This window comes from Phyllostomus discolor, chromosome 3 (assembly GCF_004126475.2).
Source record: "Phyllostomus discolor isolate MPI-MPIP mPhyDis1 chromosome 3, mPhyDis1.pri.v3, whole genome shotgun sequence".
NCBI lineage: Eukaryota > Metazoa > Chordata > Mammalia > Chiroptera > Phyllostomidae > Phyllostomus > Phyllostomus discolor.
The window spans coordinates 76,913,583-76,941,085 of record NC_040905.2 but is presented as its reverse complement, the minus strand read 5'-3'; the positions used below and the strand labels follow the sequence as shown (position 1 = coordinate 76,941,085).

At 38.3% G+C, this 27,503-nt stretch overlaps 1 protein-coding gene across 2 annotated transcripts in view; it reads right to left on the bottom strand.

The window, feature by feature from the left end:
• Positions 1-355: 355 nt before the first annotated feature.
• The window catches only part of KCNN2 (potassium calcium-activated channel subfamily N member 2), a 144,174-nt gene continuing 117,026 nt past the window's right edge, over positions 356-27,503 (bottom strand). Inside the window, exons 6-10 of one of the 2 annotated variants that reach the window (XM_036020664.1) lie at positions 18,708-18,818; positions 9,857-9,984; positions 6,282-6,290; positions 3,501-3,570; positions 356-956 (exon numbers count right to left, since the gene is read on the bottom strand). In XM_036020664.1, coding sequence (XP_035876557.1) covers positions 669-956; positions 3,501-3,570; positions 6,282-6,290; positions 9,857-9,984; positions 18,708-18,818 — 606 coding nt within the window. In that variant the 3' untranslated portion in view covers positions 356-668. The remainder of the gene's footprint in view (positions 957-3,500; positions 3,571-6,281; positions 6,291-9,856; positions 9,985-18,707; positions 18,819-27,503) is intronic. The other variant, XM_028525814.2, reaches the window with a different exon arrangement.

Genomic DNA, 27,503 nt, shown 5'->3' with positions numbered 1-27,503 from the left:
TTTTTGGTAAATTCATAATGAAATACTTACTGAAATCATCTGTACCTCTTGTTCACCTATGCTTTGATAGAACCACTTCACTTTCCACATCACTTGGAAACAAACCACATTAGAAATGAGACACTATAAACTCGAACAGTAACGGGGCTGGGCGAAATGACTGTGACTACAATATTCCATGCTGAGGGAAAATCTTAAGTGAAGAGGGCATGGAATAACTGAAAGCCTTCTTCCAACCAGCTAAACTTTTAGAAGTGAAAATTTTCAACATGTATCAGGTGATAATCAGTCATTTTACCTTGAAACTAGGGAGAGAAGTGAATCTTCAGAAATGTTAAGTGACCAAACCAGTATGTGCAGAAATTAACTTTTTATTATATATCATATAATGTAGTAGTAAAGTTTGTTTGAAGTGCATGAATAAAAAGTTAGTGAAATTACAGGAGGAACAATCTATATAGCAATAATAGGTGCATTCCCTGTGCATCTGAAAGGAAAAAAAAAGAGTTTTCACTCATTTTGGCCTAAAACTTAGTGTTCAGGTTCCCAGGATTCTGACATCAGAACCCGGATAACGCTGATTAGAACCATAGGGGCTTTACAATAAAAGCTAAAATATTGACCATATGATGGCAAAAAGTCTTATTTTGTGATTATCTGATTCTCTTCTAGCTACTCTCTGATGAAGTTGGTGGCGCTGTAGAGGAGGACCGCCGCCGCCTGGACGAGGACCGGGACCGCTCAGCGTTGTAGGTGGCCTGCTTGTCGTAGTTCTCCATCTGAGCCTCAATGAAATCTCGCTGCTGCTGCCTGAGGGTCTGGCTGATGAGCCCGGGGAGGGCGTGGATGCTTCCGATTAAAGTCTCTAATTTCGTTTCTAGAGTAACAATCCTCTTCTCGAAATCTTCGCTCCGCTCATTTAAGTCAGAAATCATGTCATACATGATATTCTGGGTCTGGAAAACAGGGGTGAGAGGGACAGAGAAACAAAGAACTAAGGCTTAGTCACTCTGGCCCAGGAAGCAAACTGTCAGCTCTCAGTGTGTGAGGCCGGTCTCCCTCAGGTGACATCCAGTGCAGGGGGTGGGGAGGGGAAACATGCATCTGCAAACTGAACATTGTATCTTGCAAGGAAAATTCAGTACGTCCGTTCAGTGCCAGGGTTTAGAACTGTACTATCTTAGGCATTAATTTCACCCAGTTGTAGGTACTGTAGGTGTTATTCCCAGTGATTTCTGGTTGTATACAGATAGATAAACATGTTTTGGTTTAATACTTATGTATATATTTTAATGGTTGTTACAAATGTTAGAACATTGAATTCATTTTGTAAGATGTAACACTAATTAAGGCAAGGCTAAGTTTTAAAAACAACAGAGTTTTAAGGAAAAACTAATAATAGTCTGAATGGTATTGGGGTATAGCAGAAATTCTGAGGAAGGAATATGAAGTTTAGAATAAACTGACTTGATTACATAATTTAGGAACTTAAAACTGTAAAAACTTCTGCTTCTCTTATGCTGTCCCATGTGTAAAATTAGGGTTCTCTGTGGGTCAGAGAGTATTTTTACAGATAATCATTGAGAGAATGAAAGTTGGAGACGCCAAAGGTACAAGGCTACCTTGTCGGCAATGGTTTGATCAGATGCTAATTGGTTTCAAATAGATGTTTTTGGTGTCCTAGTGAATTCTGCAGCTGATTGTCTTCCCCAGAGAGTGTCGTGACTCTGACTCCTGGTTGTATTTCCAAGAGAATCCCAGGGACAAGAGGAGAGGACCTCCGGGATGAAGGGCGTAGAGGCAGGAGTGTGGCGAAGAAGGGAAGAACGGGGATGGCGACCTTAGGTCTGTGCAGCCTTCCCCAAGTCTCAGCCCCCTGTGAATAAGCATTCCCCCTTTACCTCATTTCCCTCTGTAGTATGTGCTCTCATACTGTTCAACAGTCCTGTGTAACATCCTCTTAATGATGACAAATAAACTGATTACATAAGGAGGTTACTATTCAGAACACAGGCAACTAGTTTGAGTTTGGCCATGGAGATAAAGCACGTTAACTTTATTTTTACTATGTAGTCTTAGACTGTTGCAGCAATATCCATTCATTCAGAAAATACTGAGATCTATGGCAGGGGTAGTCCATGGTCACAATAAGCACTGAAGACTTAATTTGAAAGAAATAGTACCTTGCTTTATAGATATACTGTTGAAATATATAAAGAAAAACTTACATAGCTCTTATATATAATAAATATGTATATTATGCATTATAATATTATATATAGTAAAATGATATATCACGTGTATATTATTTCCAAGTGGTCTGTCTTATTATTGTCTAAAAACAACTAATTTCTTTTATCATTTGACATAGGAGTAATGAAAGAGCCCACGCTGTCTTTGTTCTTGATGTGTCTGAGCAAGAGTCGTATGTAAATACTGATACTAATCAAGGATGTCTTCGAGCTTCCTGTATGTGCGCGTCCCAGCTTAAATGCATGATATCATGTACTCTCCGAGAGGTAAGTCATTGAATGCTTCCTATCATTTTCTATATATGATATCAAATATTTATCTTCAACATTCATATGGTATGTGCTATTGATATATATTAAAGTGAATATAATTTAGATGTGTTATTTCATGAGTAGAAAAAGTATGTGTAGATTTCGTATATTCTACTTGAGGCTTTACAAAGGACATAGCTGATTTATTAACTATGTTTAGAATGCACAGGTCCAGCTGAGAATTGCCTCTTGGGAAGCATTTGTGTTAAAAGGCTAAATACTTACATAAATGCTATTCTAATCTCAACTTTAGAATTTGTTCAAGAAAATGAAATGTTGTGATTATTGAGGAATACTCATATTTTGAAGATAGAGTTTACTTGGAGAACAAACAAAAATCAACCAGATACATCTTATAAATCTGACAGAAGAATTTGGGGACTGTTAATGTACTTTTAAAAAGACGAACAATTTTCAAATTATGAAATGGAGAAAGAGCCATAAATTATTTTAAAAAGATTACTTTTTTGAAAGATAACTTTTCATTTTAAGATAAAATTTCTGGTATTTTTTAAATTCAATTTTACATTCTTCTGAGTTTGCTTAAAATACACTGAAAAATTTTTATTGATGAGTCTTACTTAGCCTCATAGTCAAACCCAGGATGTGCTTCTGTTTTTATAGAGATGAGATTGAACTACAAATAAGAATCCCAAAGGTACTGTCTCATATTCCACCTACATTTCTTACTGTACATCCAAGTCACTGCAAGTAGAAGAGCTTTTAGAATGCGGTTGAATAATGTATACAGGCAGAAAAGAAGACATTAAGTAAGAGTTTTAAAATATTCTTCTAAGTTGGTCCATCAATTTAGGGCAGTGGGTGGGCTGGGTTGTTAAATACATTGAGGGTAGCCCCCTCCTGAGGCTTTACTAGTTACTGTGCTGTGGTTAACTGGGATAGATGCATGCGTGAGGACTGAGACCCCAAACTTACCTTTGCCAGGTCCACCAAGGTATTTGCTTGGTCATTCAGTTTCCTCTGCTCCATTTTTACACTTCTTAATCTAAAAGACAGAGTCTGAAGTCAGAAAGGTTTCTTTCTTTCTACAACTATCATATGCCTTCCAAAGAGCATGCACAAAATCGACAAGAGCAATAACTGCATGGATAATGCCTTTGAGTACTTGGGGTAAAGTCCAAACTGGTTATGTATCTGGTACAATGAGAAGCATGCTTCCCCAACACCACAAAAAGGAAAGGAGAGAGAGAGAAAGAGGTGAGGTGTCCATAGGACAACTACTCACCAGGTAGTTAAAGTTGAATTAAGTAATAAAGGCTCATAAGGATTTAACCATATGAGAAAAGCCAAAACATTCCTTAAAGCCCCAGTATCGTGACAAATAGACATAGGAAGAAATATGCAAAGCAACGGGAATTGCATCAATGTTGGAGCAGTGAGCACCTTCCTATGCCTACGTGACTAGATACAGGTGTTAGCCCTGTTTAGTCTGAAATGGATTGGGTTAGGTATTTGCACCTGATGAAACACAGTGATAAGTGAGATTCTTATTAGCAAAAATAAAACTTTTATTCAACCAGCAGCAAGATAACTCAAAACACATAGTTCCCTTATTCTTCACTTGACTTTTAACTTATACTGTCATTGAATTTGAAGGGAAACCAGACCATTTCCTTGGGAGAATTTCTTTTAATTTTGATTGTACATAAAAGTCAGAGGACAATTAAAGTGTCTGACAGATGGAATCGTTACTTGTGAAGTTACTTTTAGATACTTTTAAATACCATTGCATGTAACTGATTGACAGTCCAAAAGCCACTGTTTAAAAAAATCTTTCTGAATAAGAACTCTTAACTATTCCTTAATTTATTTACTGTAATATTTTACAAAATACTTAATTCAGTGCTTGCTATGGTACCAAGAAATTAAGATCTTTCAACAACAAAAAGTGTCTTATTGTTCTTTAAGTCAACAATTCAAAGCTTTGCTCTGAAAGAGAACCAGGTCTTTCTGAGCTACCTAGTAAAAAAAAATATATGTCTATGCTAACTTTAATACCTTGATGATGAATCATTTTACAAAGTACAGTGGTAACGCTGGAGAGAGTACTTTTTATTATTTCCCAATTTAAATTAAAGGTAATTACATAGGAGGAAAAACATTTACAGGGCAAGATTTTACTGCCAGGGAGATTTTTGTAACAAATGTTCACGATGCTCCGTGATTTTGTTCTGAAACTGGGATATCCAATATGTCACCAAATCTGCTCCACAGTAAAGAGACAGTTCCTTCTGCCAGTGAGTTTAACTGACATCTGCCTACATCATGCTCTTTAACGATCTAAAAAACAGTTTAAGGTTATAACTTGTCACTGCGACTGTGTGTTTATTAGAATAGAATGGCTCCTTTTCGTGCTATTATAGAGATGGAATATGTTCTAGTCTAAAGAAATTTGCAAACATAGATTTAAATCTAATATGTTGTTGAAAAATGTTTCCCTAAGCACTTACAAGGGTTACAAGTCTTGATGTATGCCTTTTAAAAACAGAGCCATAAATGAAATAAAATGAAATGAAATGAAGTAAAAACAAGCCATAAATGAAACCCATCACCTCCCCACCACCCAGAAAACCAAACTTTAAACGTGTGAGTCACTGCAGACGTGTATCGGAGAGGACGGCAGATGTGCAGTCTGCCCTCTCTCGGCAACTGGTTTGACCGTCAGGCTCTTCATGCACGAAACAAAGTGAGTCGGGTCAGTGTTTCTGAAGTGCTGGGTGTGTACCCGGAGATGTTCTAGATGACTGAGTGATACTCAAGCAAGACATCAAACAACACCAAAACAGGTGGAGTGAAAGCAATTCCTGTTAATTCTCCTCTAATTTTTGATTATTATAAGAAAAAGGTCACAGGCTGGTCCTATACTGTTTTTATCTTCTAACACCTGCTATCTTCTCCTTTTTTAAAAAGAGTGAGCAGACTCGCTGCTCAGAGCTTTCTACAGACAACAGCCTGTGGCCAGAATTCAATACCAGGGTTTCAATTGTCAATTGATATTACTTTTATCTCTCTTTGCTGGGAATGCTATTTTTTAATCCATTTGTGATAGGGGTTTTTATCAAGCTTTCTTTTCAAATTGAAGTAACAGTATCATTGGCACATGAATGCCTGAAGTTTGGGATCACCAGACCGGAAGCCTCTTGCAACTTGTAAGTGCAGAGAAAGTCCTGAACTCAGCAAGTCTGGCGGCAGGGCCAGTGCTGGTCCCTTGGCTGAGGGGGGCACATCAGACCCCTATCAATGGAGCCTAATTGACTTCTCCTGGGTTACGATATTATGTTTCTGACAGTAGAATTTTGCCCATTTTATTTTCTACTAGTCTAGAAAGCTGACCTAGAGTAGCCCTGTTTGATTGGAATCCCTTTGGCTCTCTGCACTTAAATCTTCTCGCCTCGCTGCTTCTTAGACTGCCTGTGATGTAGAGCTGGTAGAAAAAGCCTACTCAGGCTGCAGCTGCCAGAATAAAAGGTAACACGCAGATGTGTATTTTACTTTTTTCTCCCCCCAGAAGAATAAGAAACATATGTTGATTTCTTCCTTGTGAACTTCACTTATCACAGGAAAATATCATGATTTTGGATCACATTTCCATAGCAGCAATCAGACTACTAAAATTCACAAATAAAGGATCCGCTGGGTGCATGCAGCCAGGAGAAAACTCTGCAAATGTTGAAAGGAGCGGCTCACACGACTTACTTCCGAGCTCTATTTTCATTTTGTTGAAATAAAAAGACAAAACAAAAGAAAAGAAACTGTAAAATATTCTGGAACAAAATAACACAGTGTGGCGTTCAGTTGTGCACAGGGGGCTCGATTCATTAGCTGGAAGATCCTGTTAAGAGTCTGCAGGATTCGGGCGTATCGACCAGAGAGAAACACTATGCAATAAATCGTCATGCCTCGTCCTTGCTACTATTCTTCCCCCTCCTGAAAGCCCACGGTTTCCTCCAGAGACAGAGTTCAGAAGGAAGAACTTGTATCATGTCATTTTGGCCTCTCAATACAGGATGTATAAGTAAACAATAGAAAACATTTTTGCCTAATATGAATGTGATGAACCTAAAAGGACAACATTCTAAACAATGGGATTATGTTTTTTTTGTTTTTGTTTTTTTTTGAAGTGGTGCAACTTTTCCGAGTTGGGGCTGTTTAGAAGCCCAGCTTTCTGAAAGGGAGGTAATGTAACACTTTATGGTATAGAAATTATGTTTATTGAATTTCTTGGCTCTGAGACAAGTTATGTTGGCTGATGGGTATATAGTTGAAATGGAAGAATGATAAACTTTCAAGTTAAAGCTGCTACCAGAAAAAGGGTGAAAAGCTATAGAAACAGATTGCTTGGAGGCACTAAGTGATCACCCAAAAAGACAGATACATTACTGAGAAGAGGACACAGCCTGCAGAGTTCACAACCACTGGAGACTAGAGAGGTCACGTATTGAGGAGAAAGGCCATGAAGCTTGGAAAAGAGCAAGACTTGGAACAGAGTGGGACTGACAGACAGGGAGAGAGAGCTATTGAAATCGCTCTCAGGACAAATCAGAGAATAGAAAAGGCCAGGAGAGCTCTAGCTAATGAATTTGTAAATTTTTCCTCAACCGGTAAAGTCTCACTTTACCCAATGCTGACAGACAAGGCTGACAGTCTCACTGGGTGTGAACAATGGGCAATAAAGGCCTTGCCCTTAGGAATCGAGCCCTATGTGCTTGTCCTCATGACTTCACTAACTTAAAATGAAAGGCGATTATGCGTGATTAGAATAAACTAGCCAAACCCAGCCCATATAAACTCTCAGTTGTATTTTTTCACAAAGTATAAGGCCCCTCCCACCTCAAAGGAAATCCATTAACCCAAGACTAATTCATAAAACAATTCAGAACATTTCTGAGTTGCTTGAAGCTCGTCTGCTGTAGGAGTACACATTGCTACAGAAGAGACAGAATGAGAAATGTCTGAATGAGGCAGAGGACTCCCATGCGGTTCCCTCTGTTAGTCTATCCCAGAGAAGCGCACTGAAGGGGCCACGAAACCCTACGGTCAGGTCAGTACACCGGGAGCAATACGCCAATAGCTTATGGACAGTTTTTAAAACTAGTTCGCTTAAAGATTTTTTTCTAACATTTATTATGAAAAATTGAAAAACCTATAGCAAAGTTGGAAAGATTGTATGGTGAACACCCCTAAAATTCCCCTAAGTTCCTGAGTGTCAGTGCATTCAGAGCTTAACAGCTCTATGACCATATATAAATATGAACATAAATATATAAATACCCACTACTTACAAATGGCTACAGAATTATACTGCAAAAAAAACTGTCAAACCATTTTTTCACTTTCTGTTATATGAAAATTTACCCAAGGCATCAAAGGCAAGTCATATTTAATTATACAGTTAATGGGTTACAGTGGCCGGAAGGGACACAGGCCCCACCGGGAGGCCATGGGACGTGTGGCTGCTGGACGCGGGGACGGACTGACCTCGCCCACTCCCGGGTCATCTCACACCCGGAAGGTAAGCTTTCCTTCTAACGCATTTACTATATTTCCCTATAGGGTGGTCTGGGGACATTAAAAGTGCGAAGAGTGATTTCTGCACAGCACACCATGAGCATCTCTTGCGTGAGTGTTAGGGTCGCCGTGTCACATGGTTCGGGGGGTGGGGAAGAGTCGTGCCGGGTGACCCCCGGGGAAGAGACTTGTCCTCCTCGGACAGGATAAAAGGCCGAGGAGAGCAGAGGTGAAGGCTCAGTATCACTGGGGGCTGGCTCTAGAGATCCAATCGTTGGGAGTCAAGGTGGCCAGGTGAGGGCTCTAGGCGGTGGTGCACAGTGACAGAGGCCCCTGTCAGCTCCTGGGAGCAGCTCCTTTTTGTGAGCCAGAATGAATGCAAAGTTCCTCTCTGTGCTTTTCCCTCCTATTCTTTCCCAGACTTGAAAGGAGTAATATCTTAAAATTCTAGCTTTATGGGCTTTTAAAAGGCATATCTGTGTGTCTCGTGAGTCACAGAGCTGAAGGAGAAATGATGTCACTCTGGTGTTGGTGGCAGCATGGGAAAGTGCACGAGTGACTAGCAGCAGGTCAGCTCCACCACCTGTGCAGGCTCCCTCTGCTTTAGACAGCGAGTCCTTGAAGTTTCTTTTCATTTAAAAAAGCTGCAATTTCTGTAGAGTGCATAGATGGCCATAATTACAGACATATTCTACATTTTCAGTGGTACTTAGTTAAAAGGGGAAGTTGGTTGGACAGGTAAAAAGGCAATATGAGTGCCTAGTGATTTCCCACAAAATGTTAGTGTAATAACATATTACATAGAAATTACCTAAATATATAAAATAAAAACTCCATCCTCAGAGATTTCTCATCTGTACTACTAGCCAGCTCTGAAAAGACACATTTCACTGCACAAGGACCTGGTGCTTACCAGCCTTTCCACGTGTGCCTGGTAGGCTGCGTGAGGAAAGCCCACCAGTGTGACCATGTCTGCTCTTCCCCACTTGGAAATGTCATTGAGCAAGTCCACGTGGCATCATAACTGACACCCACACATGAATGTACTTACGGTAAGGGCGCTGCCAGCCTGGGGGAGAAAGACCTGGTGCTTTCAGGTTATCATTGAAACTTACTAGATACAAATTTGTACTTTAAAGGTCTGTGATAGTGACATGGTATAACAATGACAGGGCATGAAAGACATCAACTCTGGTGGTATGGATAAAGTCAGAAGAATGATAAAAGAGTCAGGGTCTATAGGAACTATAAAATCTATAATGAACATGTAGCATATAGAAAACCCCAAAGTCCTGATTAAAAACTCATTTAAAAATTCAAGTATTAAGTTAATTGTAGTACTACCTTCATGTAAAGATGCTACGTAGTATGTTTAAAAAATCCAGAGAGATCATAAAATGTTAAAATTTTTTCTAGATTTGCAGTAGATTCAAACTAAATATCTTAGAGCAAGCTACATAATAAGCTAAATTAAGAAATACAATTTTAACTGAAATTCTATTGCTTCTAAAAAACTGAGATTTTTAATTACCATATATGTATTCAATGACTATTTTCCCAATAATAAATGATTTTTAATCATACAAAAACTGAAAACTTTTCTGAGGATTTCATTTATGAAATTATTAAATTGCCAGATAATGTCCTTTGGGAATGAGCATGACAACATTTCCTTTTTTGCTCCCACATAAGAGAAGGACAGCCAGTGCTAGAATCAAAGCCTGGAGACACAAAACTAGAATGGAAATGAAAATGGTACTTACTGATGAATAGCTTGCAAGAATTTTCGTTGGTGTTTTCTTACTTTTGCATGATCTATTTTTTTTACTAGCTTTGTATTTTTGTAAATTAGCCACGTTTCCCTGAGTACATTGGCAGCTGCGTTTTTCACCTGTTAACAAAACAAACAAGAAAAGCAGCAGATAAATTCCAAAGCAGAGAGTCCTTTGCAACTTTGCGGGGGTCACATTCTTCATCCCAATGATCATGATACGTTCTAGCACTGTTAAGTAACTATGTCTCAAAAAAATGATTTTGCATGCATCTCTAGGTTTTAAAAACTCCCTGTATCTGTGCAGGAACAATACTTAAATTGAAATGTAAGGGAGCTACTGATCTCTTCCTGGGCTAAACTTGACCCTATCAGAGACTTGCATTCAACCACTTTTTTTTTCAGTCAAGAGGTACTTATTTCTCCACCTTGTATTGCAATTGTTCTCTTTGTGTTCTTCATTTCTCTGGAGAAAGTAAAAATGCTAGAAGGTTATTCTTGACCTTTGTGGGCTTGCTCAGCATTTCTGGCTGTGCACTATAGGAAGAAGGCATGTTTTCACTGCTGAATATACGGGGGACCCAGTCCTGCAGCCTTGCAGACTGACTTATCAAACTGTATGCTCGTTAGCACACTTTGATTAACTGGCAGAGCGTCAAGTTGTCATGATTTTGTTGGAAATTTAAATATACTGCATTTCAAATGCATGGGACACACCCAAGGATGAAAGCCTTACAGTAGCACCGCCAAGACCAGCTGATGGAAGGTGTGAACACTTCCTGGAGATGTTCAATCACTTGCTTTCTTCATTAATGTCTTCAAAAAAAAAAAAAATCCTGCAGGCTGATAAAGGGTCCAGCCAAGAAAATATTTGTTCTCTCCCTTGCTCACTACAAAATTTGAAGACCCGGAGCTTTCACTTGGCTTCTTGTTGTTAATTACTTATTCTAAGAAGCTGTTCCATTTCATTCTTTTGAGTGATGCATAAAGATGTTTCATAGAGAAAGCTGCAGGCTTTGTGGGGGGCTGGGTGGAGGAAAACGACGCTTTCAGGAAGGCAGTGTGGTGGGGAAGATGGAACAATGAGCTGGGCTTGAGTAAGCTCTTGACTCTACTAGCCAAGTCCAGCCAAGGGGACTGACTAGCTAACTGTGTAGGACTTTAGTTTTCTCTTCACTATGTGAGGTTTGGGAGCATTATAATTAAAGTTCTTTTCAGCTCTTAGGTTTACAATAAGGGCGAACCTTAGAATTACACTAAAACTATGGGCCCACGTATGTATGTGTGTTTTTTCATGTTAGGAAAGAAAGCATCTTTTCCACGGTGCTGAAAAGGTTTATTTTTGAGCAAAATTGTATCACTAGAACCCATTTTAAGAAAATGACTGGTTTCTGATAACTGCTTTTAGGAGTGACTTTGATGACATCCTCTGGATATTCATCAGGCTCTGCAGGAGAGCCTTTCTCACACTTACAGAAAAATGGTTGAAACGCTGGAGGCCGAGCACCAGTGGTGCAAGTAAGGAGTATCACCACCACCCACAGCGAAGGTCAGAGGTGTTCTGGGTCCTTCTGGGCTCTTTATTCTTATGGAAACACATTTCTTTTCTTCGCAGAGGGAGGGGTCATCTTTCAGAAGACTTTTTTTCCATCTGCCCCTTTTATGTCCTTTCAAAGTTAAGGAAATGGATGCAGCTAAGCTGTTGAGGGCTGAAGATCTGGCTTTTGAAAGGCCAGTGAGATGTGACTGGCCAGCACTGCCTGGGGCTGAGATAGGCCCTTCATGTTTGGAAGAAGGACCAGCCACGGGAGGTCTCAGCTCTCGTGGGCTCTCTCGAACAGCTGGAGCTGCCTGAAGACCAGTAAGGGCCCTGGTGGAAGTCCCCTCCCTGACTTAATCAGCCTGAGACGCAGAGGAGCAACCTAGAGGGCTTGGTGAGGAAGCCGGAAAACCAGGTAAAAACGGACAAATAGGAACACAGCAGTGGAACATAGCAATGTTTGGAATGGAGCACAGAAACTGATTTTAGTTTGGATTCCCCATAGGGTTTTGATTACATGAAACTGGGTTTATTCTTGTATTATTGTTTATTATTGTGTTATTTTCCATACAGACAACTGAAAACCTACTTTTGCCCCACCCTGTACAAATAGCAAATGCCAAATTACTAAAGTCTGTGCACTTCTACAAAGGTGATTCAATGTTTGTCCTCTATGTATTTTCAATGATTCTCTTTGAGATGGTGGGGGAATGGCTGAGGGAACAGGGAACCTCAAGTTCAAGCTCAATGGGACGGCGATGCCTGAAGCCTTACATTGCAGTATTTTTTGCATTCACTCCTATTAGTTGACAGGCTGAAACTGAAAATGACTTCTCGTCATATGGCTGCTTTTAAAACCTGTGAAACACGAGTACCCATTTATGTTGCAACATCTCCTTTCTAATTCCCTAATAGGTTTTCAAACATAGGAATTAAACTCTTAAAGCGTCAAATTAAACTGCTATTTTTCAAAATAGCAGCCACAAAACAGAATGTCCAAGAATAGAAAAACTTATCCTTCGCCTGATGCTCAGATGTGTTTCCAGCAGGTTTTCTCAGCCCCTCCTGGGTGGAAAGGGAGCAGTTGTCAGGGACAAGACAGGGCGGGCAGCACTTCAGTGTCTACAGGTTGGAACTGTGGGGACTTGCCACATGAAAGTGATCTGCAGACTTACAGGAAAAACTGGAGGAGGAGAAGCAGATCTACGCATTTGTGATCATTGGCCCAAAAGAGAAATGGATCTCGAAGGGAAATGTTCTTTGTTTGCATGATTTAGAATCCTACAGTCAGTCACCTAACAATATAACCCTGGAGCCCCTCCTCTGTTTCCCGGGGATGTACAGCAGAGAATATAGTCAGGTTGCAAATTCTCAGAGGGCAGGGGCCATGTCACCAGCCTTTGTGTCTCCCTAGCTCAGTGCTGTGGGCCCACCAGGTACTAAGTAAATGTCTATGGGGTTAAATTTGCATCATAAACATTTCTAATCATGAACCACAGATGCATGTTTCTCAGCCAAAGGATCCTCCTGACAAGAAGCTTGTACAGGTTAGAGAAGAGACCGACGATATAATGGGTCAGTGCATTTCCATTTATTAATCCATCATATTTATTGAGTCTCTGCCACATGTTAGATACCATGGTGGTGTATATGAGGGATTCACAGATGCACCTCAAACATTTAGTAGGTGTGATAATTCTCCTGTCAGTTAATGGGCTAATACCACTAAGAAATACAACTTATTTCTTATATTTCAAAAAATGAGGAGAGCGTGAGGAGAATTCTTTCTTAACAGGAAAGAACTACCTCCTCCCTCCATCCCCTGCTCCACACACACAGCAAAAAAAGACAATAAGAACAATTTGTTCTGCCTCACTAATGTACAACTCTAGTTCAAATCTTTTATCAGAAAAATTGTGAAAGACATTAATAGTCAGATATTTTAATAATAATTTGAGAAAACAAAGACCCTAAAAATAACTCAAACTATTAAAAGTAATATTACTTTCCCAGATGCCTTAAACCCACTTTTGTGGGCATAAAGGATATGAAATGCTATGTTGCTGACTCACAGGAAGTTATAAAATATTAAAGTTATAAAGTGTAACAATACTTTATAAACCACAAAAAGCACTTAAAGCTGATAGACTTTTAAATGACAATTTGCTTTGTTCAACCCTAAATGACACAGATAATTAGAGCGCTGTTTAAAAGGCTGATTTGTTTACAATGTTCTTTTGCTTTATAGCACTGACTCTTTTTCCACTTATTTCTTTGCTTTTCTTCCTCTTGCCTCTCCCTTCAGAGACTTGCTTAAATGCAATCCTTCCACTCTTCCAAATATAAGGGGAAGGAACACAATCTGTGATTTAAGAAGCAGGGCAATTTTTTTTAAAGACAACCATTTCTTTAAAATTTGTGTTTAAATTACAGTTAATATACAATAATATAATAGTATCAGGTGTACAACATAGTGAGTTGACATTTGTATACTTACAAAGCGATCATCCTGATAAGTCAAGTATCCATCTGGCACCACATAGAGTTATTATATAGTACTGACTATATTCCCTATTCTGTACATCCTCATAACTATTTTTATAACTGGCAATTTGTATTTCTTAATCCCTTTCACCCATCACCTAGGAGGAGAGCTTCTTGCTTCTCATTCTGAAAAGTATAGTAAAATGTTGCCACATAGGCTGTGGGCGATGCCTATGCAATGCCTGGGACCAGTGCAGACACTGCTGCGGAGCCCGTGCACCAGCTATTGAACCAGCTGCCACGTGCTCCAGGGCCCCTGCAGCAGAAGTGCTCGGGGCTCCGGCCTCGCCACCCGGGTCTCCTTTAGACCAGGTACCCGGGAGGGTAAGTGTTGTGATGGTGAAACAGGGCAAGGCCAGGGGATCCATTGGTTCTGTGTTTCAACCCACTGGGCTGTGAATCTGAGGACACTGTAAGAGCTACATGGAGTATATCCCTCAAAATTTCTGTTCACTTGTTAAGAGACACACAGGAAATAAAATTATATAATTGCATAATAGTGTTCTTATTATGGATCTTATTGAGAATTCTTAACAGGATTGGAAACACCCACAGTGGACATTAATATGTATAATTATTCTTTGTGATACATCTAGCTACTTGAAAATTTTTGTCAAGTTTCTTTTCAAAATGAAAGAATTCAGAGAGCTAAACTCCCAGATTTCTTCTTGGTTTAGGCCTAAATGAAGAGTAATAATATATTTCCCAAACACAGAGCATGATAAGCACACCTCTGTGAGGGATAAGCTGCAGATCTGTTAGATCGGTGGTCCTGTCATCCTGAGCCCAGCGACAAGTCACCCCTGTTATGCCTTCATTTTTAAATCATCAAATTATTCTGCATATCCCTACCTACTGGCCACTTTTGAATCGCAGAGTGTCAGGCACACTTTTGGAATTATCTAGAACCATCTGCCTTCACGCTGGTGCACAGTGAATGGTGAGTTCCACTTTCCAACACAGTATTTTATGTGGTTGATGTGGTCACACAGAGACACAGTTTCTGTATACGATTGTTCCTCTGAAAATGTATATGTGGTGAATAATTTTTCATGAAAATTTAATTGTTCAATTCAGTTAAGACCCACAATTATAATGTAAGGTTTGGAAAGGGGCATTTCTGCTTGGAAGAAGAATCTCTTTTAACATTCGGACTGCTTTCTCTTTAGAGTCAGACTCAGACTTCGGAATGCCTATATGTCTGTGCTCATTACCTCTGCTGACCATCAGAAAACATGCTTTTTTCTATGTAGTGTTTCAGGGGATAACTGAATTGTTCTCTGACAATAACTAGCAGGCCTGAATTTGTATTTTTTTAAAGTTTTTATTTTATTGATTTTTGAGAGAGAGAGAGAGAGAAAGAGAGAGAGAGAGAGAGAGAGAGAGAGAGAGACAAAGGAGAGAGAGAGAGAGAAACATGTGTCCTGACTGGGGACTGAACCCACGACCTTGGTGTATTAGGATAACACTCTAACCAACTGAGCTACCCAGCCAGGAGAATTTGTATTTTTAATCTTTTAAGTCCTTATTTACTCTTGGTTATTCATTCAGAAAGCATTCATTAATGATCATTCAATATTTTAGACTTTTTATTTAAAAAGTTAAAAATTCTAAGTGGGCCCATTTAGACATTCCACAAATAACCAAATGGAATCAAGTTTCAAGTAAATGACAGTCATTAAGTTGATTATTTTGTATAAAATAATGCAGACAGAACTATAAAAGAACTATTATTTTCAAATGCTGTATTGACTGTAGTATTGCAGTGGTATCCTAAACCAAAAATGTACCTTTGACCCTAAGGCTGTTTAAACATTAGTGCCTGTACTTAGCGACATCTTGCCTATAAAAATCGCTCTGTCAGCAAGCTGCTGGAGTATCTTCTCAGACCTGTAAGAGGCTCTGGTCCAAAGAAATACTGCAAAGTAGCTACGTTTTTAAGTAGTAATGAGATCATAGAATTAATAGAGCATCAGAGAGTATTAATAGAGTATCATGGAGAATTTAAAACTAGACCAGTACTTTTTACTAGAAAAGCTTTTTACACACAATCTGACTCATAACAGAAGATTATCTGAGAGAGTTCAAAGTATTGAATAAACAAAAACTACAGAAAAGCTGTACCATCAGAAAACTTGGTGACTGTGGGGAAGTGAGTCACATGCATAAAAACCAAAGGCAGGCCATCTAGATCCTGGATTCATAGTTCTCTAAGGGAGCCTGGACTTCAGGGGGATCCTGAGAAAGAACAACAGTGCTTGTTTTTATTTTTTATTTTTACCAAGTAGGGAAGAAAACAGAGCCTTCATCTGATTTGCTTAAAATAACAACTATAAAGTGTAACACTCTCTGAGTACTGGAGTGGGGCATTTCAGTTCTTTATCCTCAGCAGTTAACACAGAACCCCGACTTCTTTAGGTACACAGTATGTTTTGTTAAATGAATATCTACTATTGCCAGGAAGGAGATTATAATAAATTAAGTGCACTCAAAGGTTATCTGTTCAACGGAATTGTCTCAGTTTCCAAGTCCTTGGAGAGAATAAGCTAAAGCAGTGGCTCTCATCACAGGGGATTTTGTACGCTCAGGGGACATCCGGCAACGCCTAGAAGCATTCTGACTTGTCACCAGTATGTGTGTGGGGAATTTCTGGTGGCGTCGAGTATGCAGGGGCCAAAATGCTGCTAAGCAGCCAATGATGCACAAGATACTCCTGCAAACGAAGAATTATCCAGTCCAAAAGGTCCATAATGCCAAAGCTGAGAGACGCTGAACTACAGTAACTAAACTAAAAGTCCAAGCTGGAATGGGGAGATCTCTGAATTTCATAAAAATCTTTAATCGAAAGTAAATTATAGCAATGTTATACTGTATATTTTAAAATCAAAGCCTTTGTCTTTTCTAACTCCTAAATGCTTTAATCATATGGACATGGAATATCAATATCCCAAATTAAATTTAAGGAAATTACATATTTTCTTAAGATAAAACTAAATACCTGCTTATGAACCAGGGGAAATCTACTTAAACATCACAATTGGTTTTCTAATTTGTAACTTTGTCATATTTTTTTACAGTTGAAAAGATTTATATGCACCCATATATGGTGTTTTAAAGTATTTTTTGTGCCTAATATCTTAAGTGTGGCATTAATTTGTGAAAGAATACAATGTATAATATCTTTATTGTGAAATTACCTGGATTAGACAAGGGACTCAATGGAAGGATTTTTTGGATAATGTATAACTTACATTATCCAAAAAATTGCCTCTTAAACTGTAGCACAGAATTCATCCAAACAAGCACATGATGAGACATACAAAATTTCTGCTGTAATTTTGTATTAGGTGTGGACTAATAATCTGTGTGTATTTTCATTTTCTAGTAAATCTTGGAAAATGACAAGAACTACAACCTTCCATTCAGCTTCTCTCCCTCTACTCTCCATGGGCTTTTCTGTAACATTTAGAAATGAACTTGGAGGATGAAATCAGGAATTGACAGAAAACTGTGTAAAGATATTCCCAAGTGGTGAATCCAGTACAAAAGCCTGGCATCTGCATTGTTTTGATCAGCTAGAATATATGTGAACCTACTAACTGCAATGAGGCAAGTCTCACAGTAGTGTCTGGTAGGTAAGACACAGTTTAGCAAGGCAATTGGAATTCATCTTTCCATTTCATAAATATTATCCAGATAAATAAAATGTGCATTAAAGTGACTGATCTATTAGGAAGTATTTTACCAAATTAAAAAAAAAGATATGATTACTTTTGTACATAGAACCCCAGTCAAAAGTGCGTAAAAACACTGAGAATTGGAACTCTGCTTGAAATCTGTATTGATTCTTTTATGAGTAAAGTTACCAAGTGACTATGTGTTTTGTTATTTTAATGACAGCCTGATTAAAATCTTCTTTGGGATGTGGTTACTGGTATGTAGCAAGAGGACACTGCTTTAAAATAATTCCTAGTTATTTCTGACTTTGGAATTTTGGTATCTCAAGTGGCTGCAAAGAGGCTAAAAGTTTAGTGTAATAAAAATCTTTTTCCTTTCGCATTAAGCAACTTAATGACTCTAAGCAACTTATCTACCCTCTCTGTGTTTGGGCTTCTGCATTTAATACAGGCAAAATACTGGCACTTCCTTCAGCACATTCTGATGATGAAGCCAGTGGACACGCATGACACGCTGGGACGGGGTGGGCACGGGGTGAGTGCTCTGCAAACCTGTGCCACTGTTTTCCCCTCCTCCTCATGGCTGGCCCCTGGTCTCCCCTCTGGGTGCTACATACTGTTTCCAACAGCTCTGTGATAGCCTTTACGCCATGGAAAGGGTCTGTGTCGGCCCTGTACCTTGGGGTCTTAATCATTTTATTTGTCTTTGTAACTCTAGTCTTTAGAACAATGGCTGGCTTACAGATGCTCAGTAAACTTTCTGTTGAATCACCGTCCCATAAAATTTCTGTATGACATTGACAGTGTGTTCAATCCGATACTGGCCTCTTCTTGTACACTGCAAACTTAAATGTTAAGAATGCCTATTTTTATCCTTGAGTAAATACCAAGGTTGTCTAATTATTTCCTAACGACCTAAAGTTAGGAAGAGTCCAAATATGAAACCATGGAATTAATTCCAAGACTACTTTAACTTTTTAAACCATGTCATTTTAGCTTTGGAGGTCAAAAGAAAAAATTTATTACCCAACACTGAAAAGACCCACAATATTCCCTTTGGAGACTCAGGGGTGGAGACTTACTCTTTTCGTCAGCTGAGTATCCATCATGAAGTTGTGCACGTGCTTTTCTGCTTTGGTAAGTTCTAGCTTCCTTGCTACTACAGCTACCACCAGGGCTGTGCAACCAGCACCCTGAAAGAGAAGAGAACCACCAAACGTTATTTTTGGTCTCAGCCACCTTAGACCAATTTAGCACCAAGTACGTAAGTATCTGAAGTAAAAAAAAACAAAAACAAAACAAACCTATAGTATTCAGTGTCTTCAAATAATATAAAAAATGCATGGTCAACATGCAATGTATCTTTATATTGGGATTAAAAAAACTTAGCTCACGTATGTTAGGAAATAAAGCATGATGTGTGAATCAAACACATTTTAATCATAAAATATAGAATGTAAAACAACTTGCTGAATTTTCAGAGACTTCTTAAAAATGGTAAATCAGTTATATACCTGTACATATAAAAGGAGCAAATCATCAATGAGTAAATCAGCATAAATGTACAGAGTAAAAATAAGAATTGTCCCAATATAATATTCCATAATCTTCTCTCAAAATAAGACCAGCAGGTCTGCGGGACAATCAACTGTAATACACCAAGAATGAAGAGAGATGCACTGTACAACTGCAACCTGTTCTACACACATACAGCAAGGCCCCACAGTGATCTGAACCTGGACAACAGATACAAGAAGTGCTGAAGGTAAGAGAGAACCATCTGACTATTCTAGGGGTTGACTAGCACTAAGAAAGGTACAAGCTACTTGTATTCTGAGAAACGTTAACAGTGGTCCTTGCTGAATTATGGCCCAGTGCTGATCTCTTAGGAAGAATGGGTGACACTCTATTCAGTGTCCCAGAGATGACAGTTCCTCTGCTCCATGATCAAGGTACACCCACTCCAAGTCATGAGGTGTGGGATCTTCTTGGCTGATTACACACAGGGTCAGGAAGCAAGGTCCCGCCACAGCTACTTCACTGAGCCCGTACACAGTTGACCTATTGGTCGGGAAGGGGCCCACTGAGCAGCTGCCATGGGTGCAGTGACAGGGAAGTCCAGAGCTCCTGACAGAATGTCACCCTGAAAGGACCACACAGCAGCAGAGATCACCAAGATGTCTCAATGTCAGAAAACCATGAATGGGAGTGTTCAGGCAATAGCCTACTGAAGGGGGCACAAACAATGGGATGTTAGTTACCCTGCCTCTGAATCTTTCAACAGACTTGAATCTTTATAAGCTAGTTTTTAATAGCATCTCTTTTATGTTAATCAAATGGTAGGGGACTCAGGGGATGGCCTAATTTTATTTGTTTAAAAGGATTTTTTGGGGCAAACTGAAAAGAAGTATGTCCAACAGTGACAAGAGGTTTTCTCTCAGTGGTGGAAATATCAGTAACGTTTTGCTCTTTGTGCTTTTCCCTATAGTATGAAACTTCTACATGGTGGGAAAAAGTACGTTTACAGTTGTTCAGATGGAAAATAATACAATTATTAATATATAACAATACAAGAATAAACTCACGTACACACAATTATAAATCTACTTTTGCTCCACCCTGTATTATAAATACATATTACTTATACAAAAAATATACACTTTATACATTGTCAAACTACATTGACAATTTGTAGTTTTAGAAAACATCTAATCTAACCTTTGCCTCTCTTTATTAATCTTAAAAATACAACCTAGGAAAATGATCTTTATGAATCATTCTTATGTTTTATATATAGTTAATAAACATAATTTAGCCATTCAGTTACAGACCAAAGAAGGCATTTTTTTTCAAAGATTTTATTTATTTATTTTAGAGAGATGGGGAAGGGAGGGAGAAAGAGAAGGGAGTGAGACATCAATGTGTGGTTGCTTCTAGCACACCCCATACTGGGGATATGGCCTGCAACCCAGGCATGTGCCCTGACTGGGAATCAAACTGGTTATGCTTTGGTTCACAGGCCTGTGCTCAATCCACTGAGCTACGCCAGCCAGGGTGTCTCATAGTACTTTTCACCACATTTTTATCTGTGGTCATTTCCATATCTATGCTAAAATATGAAGTACTGTATTTCAAAGCAAAACAAGACTATCAAATTCACCTTATTTTAATATGATAAACTCAGTATAAATGTGTAAAAATTGAACAATATGGTTGGTTAATTAACAAAATAAATCAACACTGTTCCTATTCAAAACTGACACAACTTTTAAATTAGTAGTTCTTAACCTTGACTGTGACTAGAGGCACCTGGATCACTTGTAAGAATTCCAGGGCTGACAGACTGTGTGCCCAACCAATCGGATCCTGACCTCCAGGGATAAAACCCAAGCATCAGACATTCTTAAAGCTTTCCAGGTGATTCCAACAGAGTCAGATGAAGAAGGCCACGAGGGAATATGGTAAAGTCCTAAACTACTTTCTGTTTTGAACAAGAGTTAAAGGTTTCTATCAAAGCCATTTTGGAAATGGTAAACAAGGAAAGTCCCGGCGGAGGACAGAGAGTGTGGGGTCGGAAACGTCTGGGCAGGTGTGGTGGTTATCCTGGTATTTTGTGTGCTGTGTGGGCCATGGAGGCAAGCTGACTTCCGAGCTGGATACCAGTGAAGGAAAAGAATGGCCTTGGAAGCAGCTACTGCTAATTTGTGGACTTTAAAACATCTGCCACAGAATCTAAATAGTCATGTTCTACTGAGAGGGGTTAGCCAGAATCGTTGGCCACTCATGACAGCCATCTGTACCTACCCACTATGTAACTCATCATTTGCTTGACAAGGACAGCAGGTCCTTGAATAACATCACTTTGTTCAAAGTCGTTTCTTTATCATGTTGATGGGATGCCAGAGGAACATAACTCTTATTTATATCAATTAGCCTACGGTAAGATTGGTTTTGTTATATGTGGTTTCGCTTACAGTCATGGGGCTTACAGACAACAGTAAGTGAGGACTTACTGTATGGGATCACCTGTTGCATGATGCTCCCAGGTACTCCTCAATCAGTGAGGCGTGGGAGATTCTAGGGCAGTGATGGTTTCTGAATAAGCAGAGCATGTAAAAATCTGAGGGGCTTGCTCACTGTAAAGATAGCTATGAGCGGCAGTTGGCATTCTAAGTTGAATACTGTTTTCCCCTGGCAGGTGGCCACTGCTGAGATCCTTCTGGAAAGAAATCAAAATCCTAACAGGAGTGGAAAATCACTGGTATCAAGAGCCTTTGTAAGTCAATTTTTATTTGTGTTTGTTTCTGGGCTCTATTTTTTTTCCTGTTGCTGGCCCATTTCTGGCTGAGTGTTCTCTAGTTCACCAAGTCTCATGCATTAAAATGAGTACCTTTGTTGCAAACTGGAGAAGAAAGTGGGAGGGACAATTTAGTAATTATTAAAACTATTACCTACACCCCTCATTCCATAATCTTAACTGTACCCTTTAAATTGTACCTCAAGAACCTCTCAAGGAATTTAAACTTATGATTGTTCAAATGCAACATATTTTGCTCCTTATCTGTAAGCCTTATTTTAATTAGGGAAAGCCATAAACTCCCCAGGTTCTTAATAAATCATAAGAGGGTTTGATATACAGATAGAGTTGGATTTCAAAATAACTTTTATTTTCTAATTTTTAGAGTTACACAAAATGAAGCTGGCTCACCTCCAAAAGCTTTCTAGGTTCAAGGTAAATTCCTGCCAATACATTATGATTATAATAATGTAAGTAATAGCAAGATGTTAATGTCCACTCAGTGTCTGTTTCTGTGACCATTCTGTTTCATAAAGTGAATAAGAATGAAAGTAAATATGCTTTCACAACATTTTTCCCCAAAGCCTGTCGTCATCACAATGGATACAGAAACAGTTGGGACTAACATATGTTACTCTCTGAAATGAAGATCCCTGTATGCCTTTACCAAGATGAGTCACATTCCGTTCACCAAAGACAGAAAATGTATCTGCATTACTTTTCTCCCGTTTCATTTATGTTATTAGGAAAAGCTAAGGAAATCACTAACCTGACACTTTAAGATAGTCAGGCAACCAAAAGTCAAATGAAGAAAACACAGTGTGTTATGAAGCCAATATATTAAAGTAGCCAAGGAAAACCTATATGTTTTAAAAAAATCATCTTTCCTTCTAACAAATTAGATGTTGCAAGAGAAAGAGAAAGGTGGAGGAGAGAGAGGCCTGGTCCTTAGAAAAGAGAAGTAATTATTAATTCTCATCACCCTATGCCAGACCAAAGTGAACTGACAATCAGATATAAGCTCTACAGCACAAGCTATAGTTGAATGCCATCAGTCGGAGAGTCCTATACACTGCCCCGTTAGAATGTAGTGTTTTCTCTGCTGCATTCTTCTTTGTCATAGCACAGATACTACTGTCAGTCCCTAGAGTGTAAAGGAAGTTCAGGTCACTCATTTTCCCCAAAATCATTTATCATGTAATATTTGAAAAATTCAAAGTGGTGACATTTCTAGTTTAGACAACCTGGTTATGCTAATCCTACAAATACTTCCGAGAATAGTTTTAAAAATCATATTGGGATAAAGCTTTAAAAACTTGAGACTACAAGCCGATAGTAATAAAAACAACATGGTACTGGCCTAAAAACAGACACATAGTTCAATGGAACAGAATAGAGAGCCCAGAAATAAACCCAAGCCTACACAGTAAATTCATCTATGATGAAAGGAGGCAAGAATACACAATGGGGTTAAGACGGTCTCTTCAATAAATGCTCTTGGGAAAACTGGACAGGCAGATGCAAAAGAGTGAAACTGGATCAATTTCTTACACCATATACATGAATAAACTTAAATGGGTTAAAGACTTACATGAGACACAAAATCATAGAACTCTTAGGAAAAAACATAGGAGGTAAACTTTTTGACATCATTCTTAGTAATTTTTTCTTTTTTGGATATGTCTCCTCAGGCAAGGAAAAGAAAACAAATGAGTCTACATCAAGTAACAAGTTTTACACAAATGAGTCTACATCAAGTAACAAGTTTTACACAGCAAAGTAAGCCATTAAAAAAATGAAGAGACAACAGATGGAATAGTTGAAAATGATGGATATGAAAATATACATCAATGATACATCTGATAAGGAGTTAATACACAAAATATATAAGAAACTCATACAACTTAACACAAAAAAATCCCTATTAAAAATGGTCAGAGGACTTGAATAGATCTTTCTCCAGAGATGACATACAGAAAGCCAATAGACATATGAAGAGATGTTCAATGTCACTAAATCATCAGGGAAATGCAAGTCAAAACCACAAGGAGATACCACCTCAAACCTGCCAGAATGACTATCATCAGTAAATCAAAAAGTATTGTCAAGGATGTGGAGAAAAGGAACCCTTGTGCACTTGCTGGGTATTTATCTAAAGAAATTCAAAACATTAATTTGAAAAGATATATGCACCCCTATGTTCACTGCAGCATTACTTACAATAGCCGAGAAACGGAAGCTACCTAAGTGTCCATCAATAGAAAAATGGGTAAAGGAGTGGTATTTTAATACAATGGAATGTTATTTGTCATCAAAAAAAAGAATGAAATCTTACCATTGTGACAGTATGGATGGATCTAGAGGGAATTATGCTAAGTGAAATAAGTCAGACAGAGAGAGACCATATGATTTCACTTACATGTGGAATTAAACAAATAAAGGAACAAACAAAATAGAAACAAACTCATAGCTACAAAGAACCAGCTGATGGTTGCACAGGGTAAATGGATTAAAAAGTACAAATTGCCAGTTATAAAAATAGTTATGGGGATGTAAAGTTCAGCATAGGGAGTAACTCTCTGTATGGTACCAGGTGGGTACTAAATTTATTGGAGTGATCATAAGTTATGCTAATGTCTAAGCAATATATTGTATACCTGAAACTAATCTAATATTGTGTGTAACTGTAATTAAAAGATAGAGAAGTTTTTAAAAGCACACTGGAAAAAGGTGTTGATTCTTGTCCTTATTAGAAAAGGTATCTGGAAAAGATTCAACATAATGAAATATATAATTTGGGGGGAAATTCCAGAATACTCATCACAGAGAATGACTCTGCTAAAAAATTATAATGTTAAAAATATTCCCAGTGTAAATCAGTTATCCTGTGTATCATACCTCCTAAAAGGTCAAACTTGTTTGATAGCCCATTTATGAGACTCTCAGTAACTAAAATTTCTCAAAATAATTTGAAAAAACATGCTTGTAATCTAAAACCACCCAAATAAATGAAACAACTTTAAGATTAACTTTCATTTTAAAATATCAATTTGTCCTCCAAAAGAAAGGTCAAATGAGTACTTGCAGCCATTGTCCGTGTTTCTGCCCCTGGGGCTGATGGACAATATCCTACAGCAAAAAATACAGTTTTATCACATTACCCTGACATGCATAGTAATTCTTTCACAAAACTATGTAAAACAATTGATTCTAGCAAATAAAATTCTATAAAACACTCTACTTTTGTATTATATCCCAGTAAAGTTTTGCAAGATCTCTGCAGGTCATAAACATAAACAACATTCAAGGGAATTCTGAACACAAATTCCCTCTATCAAAATGCCCTCTCTTTGAAGATCTTCAAATACAAACAAGTGGACATTTACTGACAGGAAGGTAGGGGTCAACTGTAAGGTCTTCACCTTAAGGAAGATGGGAGAAGATACTTGTGGTTTTTTGAGTTCGGCGATAAAACCTGGGCTCAGAAAACCCAAATCTCCTTTGGAATGACTTGCCTGTTCAGATCCTTTTTGTGTTTTGGAGGCTGGAAAGAAGGAAATGCTACTTCAAACTGATCATCAGTAATTAGCCATCCCTGGGTTTGTATCTTCTTATTAGCAACAGTGCCAATGTGAGCACACATCATGGGATGGGGTGGGCAGCTCTGCCAATGAGAAGTGCTGACAGTTTAGAAAAATTAGGTGGAACTGTAGAGACAAGTTGGGCACTAGAAGGTCACAACAATGTCCAGCTATACTTGCCTGTACCTAGAAGAAAGCAGCTGTCACGTCCTCTAAGACACTGTCCTGGGGAGGAGTGAAGGTCTGCCTGGGGCACTGGTGACCGCAGAGGCCCGCCACCCTTCCTGAGGCTCTGCTTTCATTCATACAGTTATTTAGTGCTGCGAACTTCGGAAACCGAAAGTGCTACAGCAAGAACAGATTTTATGTCCACTGGCAGGGGAAACTATCATTAGATGCAGAGACAGAAAGTATCAGAAAGTCTAAATCACACATGTCCAGGGGTTTATAGATCACTATCAGAGGTCCACTCATCAAATGTCCCTAGAAATGGGCAGATATTACTCTGTATTTAAAGATAATTATGCCAAAAATTGTCATCCACACTCTAAATGGCAAGAGCTGCTATAGTTTTACAGAAAGAGAAGAAAATTACTCTTACCAATGAGGGTGAATCCTATTCTTTAAACATTACATACAGGGTGAGGCAAAAGTAGGTTTACACTTTGAGTATGCAAAACAAAGTTATTTATTATTTTTCATACAAACAACTGTAAACCTACATTTGCCCCATCCTATGTCCTCATAGAAAATGAAAAATTAATGATTTCAGCATGTGTTGTATCTATGGGCAAATATAAAATGGTACATAGGATAACTTTTTAAGTGTTAAATAGAACAATTTCTCTGTTATAAAGTTGGAGATACTAAGGAACTAGATGGTGCTTACAAAAAGCTAAGACACCATGATAGAACAATGTTATTTGCCTACCTACCACCTTCAACCAAAAGAATAAAAGCCATTTAGAGTTCATCCAATAAGGTATCTGTGACATTCACAATAGTACATCTTCATGACTTGGTACCTCCTTACGTAGAAGAAGGACAGAGGAATAAGAAGAAAGTAGGTCAATACAACCTTAATCGTTTTCCCCTGAAGGATAATGAATGATTTTGTTTACTAGGCAATCCTATGGTTTTAAATCCAGGATATCCAGGAGAGAGAGGAGACCTTTGGCTCTTAAGTTCTACTATTAGGTAGATCTTGATGAAAGGCAAATATCTTCTTGATTTGTTTGATTGATCACAATGGAATTTCTGTGAAAGCATTTCATTATGTAAGATTCACTTAAGTATTTCCATTATCATCTCTGTATAAAATTGTAAATACAATCTAAAAAATTATAAGAAAAGCTTTACATGATTGTCCTGGATTCACAATTTACATTTCAGGTGAGAAGGGTTTTTGTTTTTGTTTTTGTTTTTTGATAAAGCCATTTGTTTGTTTCTTAGAAATACTCTGGAAAACTCTCCTCTTGGGGTAACAATATATTTCTTCCTAGAGCACTGCAGGTTAATTTTAATGTCCTTGGCTCCCAAAAATATAACTCATGACACAAATTAAGTTTTGAAACTATTTACATTATAATTTAGAGTTTTACTAATGAAATATGAACATCTAAGTAGATGCTAAGAAAGAATTCATTAGTTTTATTAGCTATATGAAGCAAAGAAGCAGTGCTAATTTCTTTATAAGTATATTTTTGAAATGAGAAAGCTCTGTAAGTGTTAGCATTTAGATTAACTATATTTTACTTCAAAGTAAAGAAAAACTACAAAAGGTATAAGGTCTATCAAAATTTCATAAATGTAGTGTCGCAGGTTCGATTCCCAGTCAGGGTACATGCCTGGGTTGCAGGCCATGACCCCCAGCAACTGCACATTGTTGTTTCTCTCTCTCTCTTTTTCCCTCCATTCCCTCTCTAAAAATAAATAAATAAAATCTTTTAAAAAATGATTTCATAAATGTGAGGACAAGAATATCCAACTAGAAAAGCACA